This window comes from Pipistrellus kuhlii, unplaced genomic scaffold, assembly GCF_014108245.1.
Source record: "Pipistrellus kuhlii isolate mPipKuh1 unplaced genomic scaffold, mPipKuh1.p scaffold_m20_p_2, whole genome shotgun sequence".
Lineage (NCBI taxonomy): Eukaryota > Metazoa > Chordata > Mammalia > Chiroptera > Vespertilionidae > Pipistrellus > Pipistrellus kuhlii.
Genome location: NW_023425515.1, coordinates 186344290 through 186362679, shown reverse-complemented (window position 1 = coordinate 186362679; position 18390 = coordinate 186344290). Strand labels below are relative to the sequence as shown.

The following is an 18390-nucleotide window of genomic DNA, read 5'->3' as shown; positions in this document are numbered from 1 at the left end:
TCCCACACTGGCATTTCTCAGAAAATCACCCCCACACACAGGCACCCCAGCTGACATCCCCTCCCCCTCGCCTGGAGCAGGGGACAGGAGTACAGACAGAGCCTACACTATGGGTGCAAGCATCATACATACACATAGGTGCACACACACCTGGAATCCACACACTGACACACAACCCTCCACATGCACACATATAGTATCTTACATCCCCCCAACCCTCATCTAGACATTGAGAACAGCAACAAGCATTCTCACCATTCCTTTGCTTCGTGCACACACACACACACACACACACACACCCTCATGTGAGCCCGGAAGCACACAGGCTTGTATATTCCTCCCTGCTAACACACATACGTATTCACACCCTTAATGCCGGCCGCTCCTGGGACCTGTGCTCACACCGGTTGCGCAAACACCTCCTCACACGTGCACAAGCACCTGCACACATGTGTGGAACCCACAAAGCCAGCAGCCGCTCTCCCGCCTTCCATTCTCTCCAGCCCCTGGGGCCCCGGCCCTCCCCGCACCCCATCCCTGAGCTGCTGTCTACCATCATGCGGTAACCAGATGAGACAAGGCAATTTATGACACCAGCTGTCTCTGTCAAAACCGGATCTCACACACACAGGGGAAGCCAATTACCCGAGCCCAGCCCTGCCAGAAGGTGGGACTCACAAGGGAGACACAGCAGAGGTGGCATCCGGCCACCGGGAGAGGTGGGGGGCTCCGGGCTTGAGGATTCCCCCCTCTCTCTTTCCTTGGAAATGTGGCTTCTCCCAGCCCCAGGCCCCAGGGGAGTCTGCCTTACCCTCTCTGGCTGCTCCTCTGACCCAGCTCCCAGACCCAGGGTGGAGAACAGGTGGTCAGGGGGTCTGGGGGAAGAGTGGTCCAGGGTCACCATGGCAACAAGGAAGACAGGAACCCTGGGCCTGCCCCTCCCCCTACCCAGCGGGCCATGGAGAAGCCGCATCACTGTCTCCCACTTCCTATTTACCCTCATTCCTCTCCACCCTCATTCCCCTTCATGCACTGCACCCCTGCCCAGGCTTCCCTCGGCATAGAATCCCCGCTCCCTTCCTTAACCCCCACCCAACGCTGACTAGTAATCCAACTCTACTGCCTGAGCCACTTCCAGTCCAGACCTCCGAATCAGACCCCGGTTCAAACGTCTGCTCCTCCACGTACCCGCTCAGCAGCCAGTGTGCGCATCTGTAAAAAAGATGCCCATTTCTGTAAAAATGTGGGCCGAGGGCCCCTAATTGGCAGAACTCTGCCCTGGGAATCAGAGGTTCAGCATGGGCGTCGGGTTCCAGCGGAGGGGTTGGGACTGCAGAATTCAAGGGAGGTGATGGTGCTTCCTGCCTCATTCCTGGGCCCGCGGCTATGCTCCCGGAGAAGCTCTGCTTCTGAAAGGAGCTCGACCCGCAACCAGAAGCTCCAAGGCACGACTGGCTGGAGCCCGGGCCCTGGGGTTGACCTGGTCTGAGTAAGCCCTCCACGGGCGAGAGGTAAGCAGGTGCCATCTGCTCCCCGGGCTGTGGCGGGAGTGTCCTCCCCATCACAGCTGAGGGGCTGGACCAGGACAGGCTCGCGATGGCCGTGTCTTCATCCTCCATCTCACTTGTGCACCCCACAAGCTTCCATTCAGGACATACTACGTGCAAGTCCGAGTTCTAGGCTCACGGGGTTGGGTGAGGAGGGGAAGGGACTTCTGCTGGCGTGGCAGAAGGTTCTGGAGAAGCTTTCCATCAGGAACACAACACTAGGAACAGAGCAGTGAATTCACGTTTTCCACGATGTGTTCATGTATATTTGTCCCTTATAGTATTCCAAACAACTGGGGCATGGGTTCCCTCATGTAAGAGGTGGGGAAACTGAGGCACCGAGACAATCAAAGACTTGCCTGAGAACCCAGGGCCAGGACGTGGCGGCACCCTCAGCAGAACGGAGTCTCCTACTGCTTGCTGCAGTGTCCAGCCCACATTGGTCACTTATGTCATCTCATTAGCTGCCCCTTTCCCCCCAACGACAACCCTATAGGACCTGCCCGTGCTGGGCCTTGAACCTGGGTCTGCCGGCCCGGGGAGCCCAGGCCACCACCCATTTTCCCACGTCTCATCCATTCATTAACCCCCCCTTGGCAGACCCTCCCTCTCCCTGCCCAACCCCGGAGACCTCAGCTGCTCCATCTCCAGGACGGCCCTTCCTGCCGGCGGGAGAGGCGCTGGGCTAATGTAGGCAGGCAATTTAAACAGCGCCGGCAAAATACACCAGCACTTTCCACTCTGCCACTATTCCGCTCTCCAGCCGCAGCGGAATTGGTCCCTAAGTGGGATATCAAGTTTATTACAGCTATTTCCAATCTGTAATTGGTTTTGTGGAACACAACGGAAAGGAGGTTGGGGGGTGGGAGAGGTGATTCCACACCCCCCCCTTTTTTTCTTTCTTTCTTTTTTTTTTTTCCTCTTCGGATGATGGCACCCAGGGATGTTGTTGGTGAGGAGGCTGGCGTTGGAGACATTTGTTTTTCAAATGAAATACCCCCGGCTGGCCGGCGGGCTCTCGCGGGAGAGGGAGAGCCAAGTCTGTCCACATGCTTTGGTGGCAACACTTGAAAATCAACCTCTCCTGGCTGAAGGCAGATTTGCTGGGGGAGGCGGGGCAGCGGGGACTCTGGATGGGATCCCATGGGGGCCCCTGGGGGCAGCTGGGGGAGCCCTCATGGGCCAGCCCAGAGCGTGAGTAGCTGTGCTTTCTAGGGCCAGCTGTTCTAGAATGAAAACGTTGTGGGAATGCAAGTGGAAAGGGCCCTCTGAGGTCACTCTGCCCCAAACATCCCACCTTGGGCATTTAGGGAAACTGAGGCCCAGAGAGGCGGGCAGTGCAGAGAGAGCCCGTGGGACTTAGAAGCCAGGTCTCCGCCTTCTCACTCTCTTCCACAGGGGAGTGGTTCCTTCCATACTACAGGACTCAGATGCTCATGGGGGGCGGGGAGGAGAAAAGCCACCCGTGTTTCAACACCTACTACGCGCCTGCTGCCTTCATCGGAGTCTGTCCACCCTAACCGACCTTCCTACTTTGGACCGAAATAACATAGCTGTCCCTCCTTATTCACGAGGGACATGTTCCGAAACCCCCCCCACCCCCAGTGGAGGCCTGAAACGGTGACGAGTACTGAACCCTACGCATGCTGTTTTTCTGTAGACACACACACACACACACACACGATAAAACCTAATTTATAAATTAGGCACAGTAAGAGACTAACGAGAAAAACAAATAATAAAATGGGGCAATTAGACCAATATGCTGTAATAAGTTATGTGAATGTTCTTTCTCTCTCTCAAAATACCTCATTCTACTCGATGCATAATGCGGGCGTGCCGGACAAAGGGGTGATTCAGGGCCCAGCTGGGACGGAGTGAGCGGGGCGGGGAGAGATTCCGTCGTGCCGCACAGAACACCCGTGCCATCCAAAACGTAGGGCTTGCTTATTTCTGGAATCTCCCATTTATAATGTTCAGGCCATGGTTGACCGTGAGTAACTGAAACCATGGGAAACAGAACCGCAGCAAAGGGGGGACTACTGTCCCCATTCATTCCTAGCGGCCGTTCCCCTGGTAGGTACGTGAGTGTGTGTTTGCCTGCAATGCCAGGCCCATAACAAGCACACCACACCTGCTCATCTCCACTGCCCAAGACCCGTTTCACACACGCAGGTATTTACCCCTCAGGCCGACAACGAAGCCCAGACACGGCCCCGGAGAAAAAGATGTAAATAAAACCACAGGAAAAAATAGGTGAGTCCTTGAAACTCCCCAGCCCCTTGGCCCGAAGCAGGGATTTATGGCTCAGATAATCCCCCGGTGCTTTATCTGGGGCGCAGCGTGGGCAGGTGTGTGCGCGTGCGGCGTGCCAGTGTATTTTCCTAGTAATAAAACCCTCAGTCTGGAGGATAAATTCGAGCAGACAGTTTTACCGACAGTTTTTTTTTCTCCTTTGTATAATAATAATAATTTTAAAAGAGGAGTGAAATTTGAGATTGAGACGATAAGGGCTGCCAGATTTTAGGAGCAGATAGAAGGGAGGCGAGGCTGTGAGTCAACCTCCACTATCATGGAGGAGAAAATCCTCAGACCTCCCCTTCTGACCATCTGAGTGCCCCCAACCCCCTCCCCACCCCCTTACAGAGCCGCGCTGGAGCAGAGGAGGGGTGGGAGGCGGTGGGCCCACCACAGCCTCTCTCAGCCCAGTGGGTGGGGTGTGGACTCGGCTCTAGGAGCCAGAGCTTTGCTGAGCCCAGTGTGGGACCTCGGCTGAATCACTTTGCCTCTCTCAGCCTCAGTTTCTTCGTCTGCAAAATGGGAACATGACTGTCCAATCCACTCACTTTTCCAGAGGCATTGTGGGGCCACAGGAAGCGGTGGGCCTAGAGCAGGTTTCTTGCCCTTGGCACTGCTGACGTTGTGGGCCAGGTCGTTTTTGGGGGGGTTGCTCTGTACCCCCCCATGATGGTTATAGCGTCCTGGGCTCTACCGTAGATGCCAGTTACTCCCCTCCCCAGTTGTGACAACCAACACCGGATCCAGACCCTGCCAAAGGCCCCCAGCTAAGACCCGGGTTTAAGGGTTCCTTGCTGCTCTTCTTCCCTTTTCTCCTTGTCCCCTACTTGGGAAGCTGGCCCAGATGCAGAAGAGGCAGGGAGAGGGTGAGAGGCCGTGGTGCCAGCTTCCCCTACATGGGCAGAGAGGCCTCCTTATTCTTTCTGTTTGTTGGTTGGTTAATCCTCCCCCCAGGATATTTCCCCCCTAGGTTTTCAGAGAGAGGGTGGAAGGAAGGGGAAGAGACACATCAATTGGTTGTCTCCTGCATGTGACCCGACCCAGGCTGGAATCGAGCCTGCAACCCTGGACCAGGACTCTTCAGTCCGCAGGCCGATGCTCTATCCACTGAGCCAAACCAGCTATGGCAGGGGCCTCCTTATTCCCGAAGAGCTTGCATTCTGGGGAGCAGGACCCAAAGTTAGGTGGCCGTGCCTGGAGCACAGCTGGTGCTCAGTAAGTGCCGGCTGGACGGCAGTGCGTCTGTCCAAAGCAGCGCCTCCTGGGCTAGACCACTGTGGCTCAAGTCACCTTGGGCCCAGATGTGCCCAGAGGAGCCCGGCCGCACCCAGGCCCACCCTCCCAGCCAAAGCAGGTTGGAGGCAGAGGCTTCCAACGTCCCCCACCCCAGCCCCTCGGAGAACCCCGGCCCCGGCCACCGCCCTCCCAGCCCCTCTCCCCCTGCCTCCACATGCAGAGCCGCAGAGCCGCACACAGCTAATTCCACTTCTCCGGGCCCAGGCATGAGGCCTCCGCCACAGGCTGTTAGCCCGGAGCCCAGCTGAGTGGCGAGAGGCTGCAAGCTTTCAGTCTATAATAGAGTTGCTGAGACAAGCGGAAAACTGCAGCCGAGTAAACAGATAAATAATTGAAACAGTGACAACACACACCTTGCTGCTTTGTGGAGTAACACTTTCATTAGTGGCAGACTGGGCAGCCCGGGGAGGCGGCGGGGACGTGGAGGGCGGCAGCTGGGAGCCGGGGACTCCGGGATCTCTCTGTGACTCAGCGGTGAGCAGCTGGGCACCTGGGCAGCTTCGTCCTCTGGTTCTGGCTTCACTATCTCCTCCTGGTCCCCTGGCTTCTCCGGGCTCCGTGCTCCCAGGGGAAATGGCTGGAGGCCTCCCGGCCTGTCCCATGGGCGGCCAGGGGAGAGTGGGTCGGCCATACTGTCCCCTTCCCTCCACCCCCATGCCAGTGGACTGGGTTCTCAGCCTTCTCCCCAGCCCTCTGGCTCCAACCTGCCCCTGGAATCAGTCCTCACCCTACAGGAAGGCCAGGGGGCGAATCTGAAATCCTGTGGCCCCGTTGCCCCCACTCCCACCCCCTCCCCAGGAAGCTGGGCTCCTTTGCCTCCATGATCGGGCACACGGTTCTCTCCCCAGGCCTCCTCACTCCAGGACCTGGCCCCCCAACGGCCTGCTATCACTGTCACTTCCTGCCCCAGGACCTTTGCTCCTGCTGTCCCCTCTGCCTGGAAGCACTCCCACCATTTGCCAGGCTGTGTCCTGCTCTCCCTTCAGAAGATAACTTAAATCTCTTGCTCCAAGGAGCCCTCTCTGACGACCCTATCCCCAGGACGGGGGCTGCCCCTCCTCTGGGCTCCCCTGCCATTCTAGGCCCACCCCGGGCAGGATTCATCAGAAAGTATTGCAATGTAGCTTGTCAGTGTCCCCCATGAGATCTTTGCTCCAGTGGCTGCCCCTGCCACCCAGTTCCCCCTTCTCCTTCTAGCCAGCCTATCCCCCCCCCCCCACACACACACACCCCATTCTGTCTCTTCTCAGGTGGGGATGGCGTTGGGATCAAGCCATGACTCTGTGGGTGACGCTGCAGAATGCATTCACAGCTCAGTGTGCAGCTCTGTGGGCAGGGCTGACCAGGGGCCGCGGAAGTGGAGCCCCTGGCGCAGTGGAAAGGAAAGAGGGCGAGAGAAGGGCCAGCTCTGCTCCTTCTCAGCTTCAGGACCTCAGGAAGCTGCTGCCCTGCAGAGCCTCAGTCTGCACATCCATAAAATGGGGGTGTCCTGGGAGCTTCCAGTGGCAGCTGCGACCAGAACCCAGAGGCTTCTCCAGGGGCAACAGGGCGGTGGGCTTCCTGGCTTCTGCATATCCCTAGGGCCCGGAGTCCCCACCCATACCCCCGCTGCCTGGAGGAAAGGGTGACCACACTGGCTGCACGCTCACTTGTGGCTGGCTCTGTGCTCCGTTGCAGGTAATGGATGGCGGCACCATCAAGCAGAAGATCTTTACCTTTGACGCCATGTTCTCCACCAACTACTCGCACATGGAAAACTACCGCAAGAGGGAGGACCTGGTGTACCAGTCCACCGTGAGGTGAGGGGCAGGGCTCGGGGACGGGGAGGGCCACCTCTCCCCCTTTTCCATCCATCGCACGAGGTTCTTGGGGGGCCTCAGGATCGTCCTCCAGGGCTTGGAAGGCAGTCAGACTCTGCTCAGGAGTGGGACCCATTTCTGGAGGGAAGGAGCAAGAAGGGGTCAAGTCTGAGCTCTGCCACACGGAGCAGACCCCTGACAGCCAGCCCCTCCCAAGTCCTGTAAGGTGGACTTTCTAAGCCCTGGTTCCAAGAGAGGACGCTGAGGTCCAGAGAGGGTGAGCGATGTGCCTAACGTCACACAGCCGGGAGTGCCAGAGTTGCCGTGGGAACTGGCTCTGAAGCCCAGGGGCCCCAAACGTGACAAGGAGAACAGACCCTACACAGCAGGCCAGGTCAGAAGCAGAGGAAGGATGGGATGGGAAGACTTAATTCTTCTCCCCCTTTTCCAGAAGCCTTTAGGGAGCCAGTTCCATGCCAGGCCCTGCCACGTGCTCTCACCCACTCCCTAAAAGGCCCCGGCCCCCTTTTATTCCTCTGACCCTCACAGCACTGGGCCCTCTTCCCAGAGTGCCTGTCCCTGGGGTCACCTGGCAACTCCTCACCCGCCTTCAGAACCCAGCCCAGGCTCCTCTGTGGACGCTTTACTAGACTCCCTGCACCCCGGCAGAGCTGATCCCCCCAAAGCCTGTGGCTGCCACCCCTCCAGTCCCTGCCCCCACAAGAAGGTGACCTCACAACGTGAACGAACAGTAGCTTCACACAGGTGCTGAATGCGCACAACTTCACACAGACACACACACACACACACACACACACACACACACACGCAAAAGCATGCTCTTTCACACACACACACACACACATGTGCATGCTTTTTCACACACAGGTACATGCTCTTTCCCATACATACACAGGTGCATGCTCTTTCACACACACACATACACACACACACACACACACACACACGTCCATGCTCTTTCACACACACATGTGCATGCTCTTTCACACACATGTACATGCTCTTTCTCATACATACACAGGTGCGTGCTCTTTCACACACACACACACAACATGTGCGTGCTCTTTCACACAGCCACCTGCTTTGCCTGGTGCAGGAAGCCCAATCTCAGTCTGACTGGGCTACACTGGGCACGCGGGGAGATGCTGCAGCGCACACAGTGGGTGCACTGTGCTTCCTGGGGGCCTCTTACGTTCCCACTCAGTGCCTGATGCCTGACCCTCACTCTTCACCCCGGGCTGCTTTTCCTTTCTGTGACCAAGAGGTGCCCTTCACCCCTTAGCATTGTACCCTCAGTTCCCCGCACAGGCCTGACACACAGTAGGTGCACAACGAAATTTGCAAATCCACTGGATGGTCCTGGGCTTGCTCCTTGGCCCCTTGGGCCTCAGTTTCCCCATGTGTAAAATGGGGAAATGGGATGAGAGGATTGTAAAGGGTACCTCCAGTCAGCATGAGGATTCCCTGGCCATGCTTGTAAGACCGGGAGGTAGGTGTACACCTGGAGGGCCTTGCTGGGTCCCCTCCTCTCTGGCTTCCTGCGGGGAGGCAGACCCCGCCTCTTGCTGGGGAATCTGGTGAGAATGTGGGTGCACAGGGCCTCTGAGGGGCCTGGGGCACGTGACCACACAGGTGCCCTCACTCGTATATTTATGAATTCTCCTGCACCCGCTTCCAAAGAGGATTTGGGTCGCCTTAAAATATTAAAGCGCACCCAAGACCAGCTCGTGGCAATCAAGATAAAAACGGAGGCAGACCTCATTCTGGAGGAGAAAATAACTATTCTGGGACCCACAGATGATTTTACATCAAGTGAACGTTTAAAAATCATCCCCAAGCTTCCCAGAGCCCGCCCTGCCACCCCGCCCCTGGGGGGCCATGGTCTCTGAGACCCCCAGCCCCACCCCAGGACCCCAGCCTAGCCATCATGCCTGGTGCCCCACCCCTGCCGCAGGAATGGTCTCCAGGGTGACCAGGATGCCTGGGCAGCAGAGCCCCGCCCTCCTCGTGCTCACTCTCTGGCCTGGGCTCCAGTGGGTGGTCTCTCAGGTCTCAGTCAGACAGGGGTGGGGGGAGGGGAGGACAGTGAGGCCTGGGCATAAAGGAGAAAGGAGCACCCTCTGGAGTCTAATCCGATTCCACCAGCCCCAGGGGCGTCCTCGCTGGAAGAGGCAGCTTCTTGAGGCTGCAGGGCCCCATTAGGGCCGGCAGTGGGGCGCGGGGACTCCACATTTACATATAAATGAAGATATTTACAAATTAATGCATATCAACTAGAGAGAGTCCCAGCTCCACAGCTGTCTCAGCCACTTCCTCTTCGGCTGGGGAGAGGGGGGTAGAAGGCTGGGAAGAGGAGCCGGAATTGGCAGAAAGCCCTTGTTTCCTGGGCAGCGGAGAGGAGAGGCTGCCCGGGGACTCCCCAGCTTCCCTCCGCTGGTGGGGTTCCGGGGGGATGGGCGTCCCGGGGCAGCGTGCAGGTGTGGCACACCTTGGTCAGACAGGTCACTGTCAAAGGCCTTTCTAATTCTGAGCCTCAGAACCCAGCACCCCCTGTTTGAAACTGGCAGTGACCTATTCCTTCGAAGCATTTGTAATTGGGCACCTCTAGGAGCCCGGCGTGATGAGAGGTGCCAGGATCCAGAGGTGCGAGAAAGACAGGGAGGCAGGCAGTGATCTAGGAAAGCCAGACATAAATAATACATCCAAGTTCCACCAAGGATGACCTGCAGGATGCACCTATATGGGCACCTTCCCTTTCTGCTCGCTCCCACCCCCTCCCAGCTGCCCGGGACATCCTCACAAACAAGGCAGCTCACTCGAGATCCCTCAGAATCCTAGTCTCGGGGTCTGCTGCTCGGGGGGCCTCCGAAGTGGGAAGGTACGATGTGGGTGACAGTCCAACCAGCTGGCCACCTGCACACCAGCTGGCTGTGGTCCACACCCACCCTCTCACGCCCTGTCTCCACCTCCGTTCACCTGTTACACCTGGCCGGCTCAGGTACAAGCAGACTGGTGGACCTCACCATGGGGATGATTATGTGGTCAAATTCTCTGGTTCCTGCAGAATGCAGCTGTCCCCTGATGGCAGTCAAGGCCTCCCTAGAGGTCAGGGTGAATCCCTATGAACCTTCAACAACCCCTGTACCCTCCTCCCCCAACTCAATCCCCCCACAGACGCTGTGCTTTCCATTTCCCAAAGCCCTTTGCAGGCCCTCGTTCCATTCTCTCTGCCCAGTGTGTCATGAGTAGCACTGGGCAGTCTCACTGGCTCTCATTGGGCAGTAGGAAAATCTAAATTCTAGGAGTTAAGTGTTCTCCTGCCCCTTGCACTCCTTGTCCCACCTTTATTTTACCAAGGCTCTACTCATCCTTTTAGATTCAGCTTAAATGGCACCTCCTCCAGGAAGCCAGTCCTGATTGCCCACACTGGGTCAGATGCCTCAGTGCATTTCCCCTTCATACACGTACTGCCCAGACACCAGGTATTCAGATTCTGCCTCCCAACTAGACCAGAAATCCCATGAGGACAAGGATTGGGTCTGGTGTCTTCACCACAATTCCCCAGTCCTCCTCCCCTCTCCCTCCTCCCCCGGCCCCCCACTGCCACACACACACACACACACACACACACACATACACACACACACACATGTTGTGAATGATTTGTAGGCTGGATGAGTTAGTGGTGGAAGCTGTGGTGCTGGATGAATTGGGAAGGAGAAAGTCAGGCCTCTGAGCCTTCCCCCAACATTTGCATCATTCATTCATTCATTCATTCATTCATTCATCACAGGGCATTGAGCCATGGCTGTATGTCAGAGGTGGTGCTGGAAATAAAATAGTGAACAAGACGTAATCAGACCTGCTCTCGTGAGGTTTACGATGTAGCAGGTGAGTGAGTAGAGGCAGACTACAGAAATATGTTTCAAATAATAAAAAAAATATTTACAGTTGGTGATGAGCATGTGGAAGGCCGTGAGGCCGTGTCATGGAGCACGGAGAATAATGGGGAGGAGGCCTCCAGGCTTCTCCTAGGGGAGACATCTAAACAACAAAACTCCGTGGGCTAAAGAGAAGCCATCCAGACAGGGCTGGGGGTGGAAGGGCGTTCCGGGGGAAGGCACAGGGAGTGCAAAGGTCCTGGGGGAGAAGGAGCTGGCCGGATCTAGGTGCCGCATGGCCAGAGCTCGGGAGTACTTGACCTTTATTCTCCGCACCCTGGAAGCCGCTGTGATGTGTGCTTAGTAGAGCTCACCCTGGTTGCTGAGTGGAAGGTAGGTTGGAGGTGCGAGGGTAGGATAGGACAAAGCTCTCCTCCTAGGAGCCTGGGGGGCGGGGGGAGGAAGCAGGCATCTTCATAGGCCTTGGGACTCAGTTTCCAACTCTGAGTGGAGCTGGGAAGGGGAACTGGGAGCCCACCGGGGCTGGCAGGGCCAGGAGGCAAACCAGAGAGGAGGCCAGAGAACCAGCTCCCCCCGGGGTCTGACTTCCATGCCTGTCCCCCAGAGCGGGCTGCGCTGGGGAGCAGCTGTGTGGGGCGGGGCCTAGGGAGTTCCTGGAGAATGTGGGAGCACGGTGATGCCTCCTCATTCTCACTGATCAGGGGAGGGAGACGTGGGAAAAATCAAGTAAATGAAAAAGGAGCCTTGAGGATCGAAGATATGGAAAGAAACGCCGCTTCCTTTATTGCTTTGAGATGCAGCCGTTCACGTATTCACCCACCGGCGCCTATTGAGCATTCGCGGCATCGGAGGCCCAGGGCTGGGGCTCAGAGCCGGAGGCACAGCACCCTGCGGGGTGGCAACGCAGCCCTCGCCTCCATCCACACAGCCTACCCCCTCTCCCACCCCTTGTCCCACCCACCCTTCAAAGGTGGCGGGCCCTGTATCTTTTCCGTCTTAGAAACCCCGGAACCCACTCGACATTTCGAGAGGAACGATAAATATTTGTGGAATGAGAGGAGAGAAAGGGGAGATAAAACAGGGAGATAAATAGCTAACAATTCCAGTAATAAAGTGATAGCTGTCATAGGCAAGATTCAGATGCAAGCAGTGATGAGTCAGAGATGGAGAGGCTGGGGAAATCACGGGGAAGGCGGCATTTGAAGTGGCCCTGGACGCAGAAGTAGGTCTGAGACAAAGAGCTGGAGCTGGGAGTCTAGCAGGGGAGCGGGGAGATGGGGAGCTGTGTGCGTGCGTGAAGGGCTGGGGGCGGGGCGGCTGGCGTCCTGCAGGCAGACAGAGGTCCCTCAGCAGATGCCCTCTGGAATCCGTTCAAAGGGAAAAAAACACAGTTGGCTTTTTAAACAGACACATTTACTGTCTGGTCCAAAGAGCTGAGAGGTTTGTTTCCCTTTGAAAAGTTAAATGTCCCTTCCGAGCCCCATCCATTAGGGAGCCCGGCGAAGGCTTTCTTCGCGATGGGCACAAAGACATGCGGGCTGACCCTCATTGGTTTCAAAGCCTGAATCCCACAGCTCGCTGCTCCCTCTTCCTATTGTCCGGAACCATGCGTCTCTTCCCTCCAAGATACGCATAATGCGTGCTACTCACACATGAAATCGCCGTTCATTTCCCCAGGCGTGGGGACGCTCGGCACACACATACGGGAATACCTACTGTGCGCCCAGCTCGCGCTAGGCCCTGGGAACACAGGACACACTCAAGCCCCGTGCACACGGAAATGGCTGTGGAGATTGGGCCACATTCCTAATCCACTGGAAGCCCAGTTCTCCTTCCCCCACCCAGAAAGCGCTGGAGCCGGAGAGAGATTGTGAGGGAAACCGTGAGCCCCTTTCAGCACGTTATTCATAATAGATCGTGCCTCTCAGTAGCCTCAGATTTGAGTGCCCCAGGTCTTCCATCTCAACACTAGATGTGAGGCTTTAAGAGCGAGGGCTGCAGTTCCCGTCCCCGCCACCAGGGGGATTGTCAGTCCCGTTCTCCCCTCCACAAGGACAGGCTGCAGGGGGGTTAGTTACCTGAACAGCCAACCCTGCTCCTGCGGAGTTTGCATCTCTACAGCGCAGGCCAGTCCCCGGCCACCTGCATCAGGATCACCTTGGAAGCTGCTGGAAAAGACCAATTCCGGATGGGATTGGATTCAAGTGGTCTGGAGCAGGGCCTGGAAATAGTCCTTTAAAACGTCTTCCAGGTGAAGACGTTGGCAGCGAGATCTGGAAAGCTCCGCTCACACAACACCTTCCATCTGCTCCGATGTGCAGATCTGGGCCAAGGAACGCAGCAGGAAGCTGCGAGGCACAGATAATTCTGGTTGCTGCTGGCAGCCCATGATGGACCATTGTCCTGAGCCGATCCTGCCCCCCAGGGCCAGACCCATTTGGGTTGAAGGTAACAGAATAGTTGGACCAGCCAGTGACCTCCCACTCTAGAGTGACTTCCCAGGTACTGACCAGTCCCCCCAGTCTGGGCCACCCCCCATGCCCAGCGGCCACCAGTTAATCAGAAAATGACACAGCTGAGTGCCAGGCCCTGTGCTGAGCTTCTCAGGAAGTGAGGCCATGGCTGGAGGCAGGGGCCAGGGAGCAAGGTGCCCTTTTTGCACCTTTCCTGGCCAAGGCAGTGCCCCCAAAGTGTGCCCTCCTCCCTGAGTGTGCCCTTCTGAGTGTGCCCTCCCTGAGTGTGCCCTGAGTGTGCCCTTCTCCCTGAGTGTGTCCTTCTCCCTGATGTGCCCTTCTCCCTGAGTGTGCCCTTCTGAGTGTGCCCTCCTCCCTGAGTGTTCCCTGAGTGTGCCCTTCTCCCTGAGTGTGTCCTTCTCCCTGAGTGTGTCCTCCTCCCTAAGTGTGTCCTTCTCCCTGAGTGTGTCCTCCCTGAGTGTGCCCTTCTGAGTGTGCCCTCCCTGAGTGTGTCCTTCTCCCTGACTGTGCCTTCTCCCTGAGTGTGCCCTCCTCCCTGACGTGCCCTTCTCTCTGAGTGTGTCCTCCTCCCTGAGTGTGCCCTTCTGAGTGTGCCCTCATCCCTGAGTGTGCCCTCCTCCCTGAGTGTGCCCTCCTCCCTGAGTGTGCCCTTCTCCCTGAGTGTGCCCTTCTCCCTGAGTGTGCCCTTCTGAGTGTGCCCTCCTCCCTGAGTGTTCCCTGAGTGTGCCCTCCTCCCTGAGTGTGCCCTTCTCCCTGAGTGTGTCCTTCTCCCTGAGTGTGTCCTTCTCCCTGAGTGTGCCCTCCTCCCTGACTGTGCCCTTCTCCCTGAGTGTGCCCTTCTCCCTGAGTGTGTCCTTCTCCCTGAGTGTGCCCTCCTCCCTGAGTGTGCCCTCCTCCCTGACTGTGCCCTCCTCCCTGACTGTGCCCTCCTCCCTGAGTGTGTCCTTCTCCCTGAGTGTGCCCTCCTCCCTGACTGTGCCCTCCTCCCTGACTGTGCCCTCCTCCCTGACTGTGCCCTCCTCCCTGAGTGTGCCCTTCTCCCTGAGTGTATCCTTCTCCCTGAGTGTGCCCTTCTCCCTGAGTGTGTCCTTCTCCCTGAGTGTGCCCTCCTCCCTGACTGTGCCCTTCTCCCTGAGTGTGCCTTCTCCCTGAACCAAAGTCTCGCTGAACCCAACCCTGGGCCTCCCACCACAAGTACCTGCTGAAGGAATGCAGTCACGGGCCCGCTCTGTCAGGCCTGCAGGTGGTGCTCTGCAGAGGCCACCAGATCTGCTCTCAGTCTTCCTCCCTGGGCCTTGTCTCCCAGGCCCAGACCCTCCCTCCTTCATCTCTAGGTCCTAGTGCCTGGCACAGGGCCTGAGAGGGAAGTCCAGGGCCTCAGTGCAGGTTTGTTGAATCGATAGGCTGACAGGTTATCCAAATGGGGAATTACCATTTCAAACAGTCAGCAGAACACTCTCCCATCCATCATCTGCTTTAACCCTCACAGCATCCAGGGGAGGAGGGTCTCACACTCATCAAATCCTGCTTGTTGTACAGCTGACGCCACGGAAGGACACAGCTGCAGTCGCTTGCCAGGGCCTGGAGGGTTGCACACGGGAAAGCCTGGGTTCGACCACCCTGGCTGTTAGAGCCGCACTGGGTCCCTGGATCAGTGGGGCATTCATTCAGCAGTCACTGAGCGCCCACCCCGTGCCAGGACCTGTGCCAGGACTGGACATTTGGTGCCTTAGTGAGGGCATGTGACGGTGGGTGTGTTTCCACCCCTGTATGCACATATGTACACACGGGCACATGCATACACACACACACACACACACACACACACACACACACACACTGGACACCTGGCCTGAAATGCTTGGTGCCTCTAGATAGGAAGCTGCCAGAGTCCGCCATCACCTTAAAAACTGCCACCGCCTGGCAGCCCAGGCCCCTGGGTGCTCTGGCCGAGCGACCAAGCAATGCCCAATCCTGGCTCTCGAAGTGGGGCTCTCGGAGCCTCCCCCCCCCACCCCCAGCTGGCAGCACCCATTCCTCTGAAGTGCTGAGAAGTCCTGTTACCCAACCAGCCTCTGCTGCTCTGCCCAGGTTCCCATGGAGCAGGGCACCCTCTGAATCCCTGACTCTCCACACACACCCCTCATCCATGTCTCCGCTTCCCACTTTCCTCCTCCAATGGCTGCTCAGCACAGCTCCCCAAGTGTCTCCCCCCGCCCCCCTGAGGGTCAGTCCAGCTCCGGGGGCACCCTCTTCTCACACTGAGTACTTTCTCCCCCTGGGCCTTCCCAGCGAGTGGGCGGAGCCCGTGCTGACTGAATGGGGCGTCTCCTTTGGGTGGCAGTTTGCCTTTTACCAGGGAGCTTCTGGAGACAGTGTCTTCGTCCAGAATCACTGGTTGCCTTTACCCACTGGCAAGAATGCTGTCCCCACTGAGGCCATGAGCGCCCCCTGGACAGAGCCCAGTGTCACCCACACAGCCGGCCCTCGGCACTTTCTGCCTCCCTGCCTCCCACGTCCCTCTTCCCCACCAGTCAGAGTCCATTCTTCTCCTTTGTTCCTTGTCTTTCTGTTTTCTGCTGCTTCTGTGGTGGTCTTTCCTTAGACCACATGTGTCAAACACAAGGCCCGCGGGCCAAATCCGTCCCGCCAGGCCTTGCAATGTGGCCCGCAACGCGCTGTCATCACTGCACTCCGCTGCGTTTCCATCACAATGACAGTTTATGACTGTTCAGTAAACCATTCGGCCCGCGATTTAGGCTGGATTTTAGATTTTGGCCCCTTCTCTGATTGAGTTCGACACCCCTACCTTAGACAATGCTCTTCTGTCCTTTATTTCTCCCGCTCTGGGCCTCACACGGCCTCCGTGGGGCTATCTCTTCCCCCACACAGCCTGGCATCTCGTGGCTCGGAGCCCCTCTGTGGCCCAGAACCTCCCAGCAGCTCAGACTCTGGATATCAAGGCCCCAGTAGCATTAAGGGGGTCCCTATTCCACATGGGGCGGTGGGGAGAGTAGCGGTGCTTCTCTGTGGCTGGGTCTTGGGTTAGTAGTGGAACCTTTGAAGCAGGGGACTAGCTGTTGAGTCACCAAGCAGTCTCCTCCAGCCACCTGCCAGGTCTCTGTTTGCCCCAGGCTTCCCTCCTCTTTCTCTCCTGGGGAGGGAAGTGCTTGCACAGCTGTCTGCTGCCCTCTGGTGATGCATTGGGCTATTGCAACTGCCTGTGGCCGCTCCCCACCCATTACCAAGAACGATGGGTCTTGTCCCTCAAAAGTAGGGACCTCCTTTCTTCATCTCCAGGGCCTCCGGGCCCAGCCAGGGTCTCAGCGGAGATTTGTTAAATTAATGAGCTGACAGCTTATCCAAATGTGGAATTATTATTTCAAACGTTCAGCAAAACTCTTTCCCATCCATCATTTGCTTAAACCCTAATGACAATTTTATGAAGTGCAGATCGCAGGCCTTATTAGCGGGCCTCCACTCAGCCTGGAGAGAAGCGACTGGCCCAGGAGCGTGAGGTTCCCGATGGGGCAGGACTCTCTCCCCCTGGGCCTTCCCAGCGAGTGGGCGGAGCCCGTGCTGACTGAATGGGGTAACCCCTTTTCTCCTCTGGGTGGCAGTTTGCCTTTTACCAGGGACCTTCTGGAGACAGTGTCTTCACCCAGAATCACCCCCAGGAATTGCAAGCCCCGGGCCTGGCTGTAATGTGGGGGGATGGGGGAGGCAGGTGGTTCTGATGCATGCTTCATGTACCGAGTCGTGTTCCGGCCACCTCAGGCAAGGACTTGCCCTGACCACTCACTTGCTGTTGAAAGTGTGTTTCTCTGTTAGCTGTAGACATCAAGCAGCTGGGGTGCCTGGGGCAAGGGCAGGAGAGGCTGGGGGGGCGGTTAATGGGGGGTTGGAAGGGAGAGATGTAGTAATTTCAACAACAGAGATTCTTAAAAGGCACAGGGGTAAACAAGGGCGGTAGGGTCCTTGCCCCATGGAGGTGGCCCACTGGGCGCTGTGGCAGCCCAGGGGGAGTCAGGGAGGGGCTCTCTGCAGCCTGGATGGCGAGATGACGCAGCCACCAAAGACCAGGGAGAGCGTTCCGGAAGAGGAGAGAGCAGAGCCTGAGAGGAGGGGAATGGATGTATGAACCAGGAGCAGGGGAGCCCAGAGCGGAGGGGCTGGGAGTGGAGGAGGCCTGCGGGGGGTGCAGGGGAGTGGGGTGCCGTAGGCACAGGCAGGGTCTCATGCAATGAACTTGGCCAGCATAAGACTCACCTTGTCAAAACGGATTCGGATGCAATGGGTCTGCGATGGGGCCTGATCACGTCCCAGGTGGGGCCAGGGCTGGTGTCCGGGCCTCATGGAAACACGGAGGGAGCATCACATACTCCCCGCCCACCCGCCCGCCAAGCCCAGCTCGGGAATGAGAACCCTCCAGGGGACCCCACTCTGCAGGCCAGGCTGAGACCCCCTGAAGCAGAGCATTCTGGGTCATCAGGGAATGTCTGAATCGTGTTCTAGGAGTGGGAGGAGCCATCACAGGTGGATTCGTTTGTTTGCATGTTGTTAATAAGACCCACCTGAGCTACTGGGGAGGCTGGGAAGCGGAGGGAAGGAGAGGGGTGGGGTGGTGAGGGGAGGGGAGGAGAGGGGAGGGATGATGGGCAGTGGGTGGGGGTGGGAGACTTTGAAAACAGCTGGCCTGGCCAGACTCAGGAATGGACTGGAAGTGGCTCAGCATGGGGGGTGGGGTTTGGGGTGGGAGGACTCAGAAAGAGACAAATTGACAGTGACCTCTAGGGCGAGGGTCATGGCATGTAGGTGGAGGGGCGTTCCTTTCTGAAAAGGAGAGACCCATGAGGACCAGCTAGGGGTGGGGTGTAGAATTCTCAAGTTCTGTTTGGACTAAGTTAAGGCACGTCTCTTAGATACCAGAGCAGAGACTTGAGTAGGTTGACGGAAGCACAGGGTGAGGGAGAGGGTGTGGTCACAGATACACATGTGGGAGCCAGGTTAGGTCACTGTCCCCTCCCAGACAGGAAGCGCATCCAGCAGCCTG

General features: G+C 57.5%; 1 protein-coding gene across 1 annotated transcript in view; it reads left to right on the top strand.

Moving 5' to 3' along the window:
- The window catches only part of IGSF21 (immunoglobin superfamily member 21), a 201469-nt gene that overhangs the window by 127699 nt on the left and 55380 nt on the right, over positions 1–18390 (top strand). Inside the window, exon 3 of the mRNA XM_036447298.1 lies at positions 6819–6940. Within this exon, the coding sequence (XP_036303191.1) occupies positions 6819–6940 (122 nt within the window). The remainder of the gene's footprint in view (positions 1–6818; positions 6941–18390) is intronic.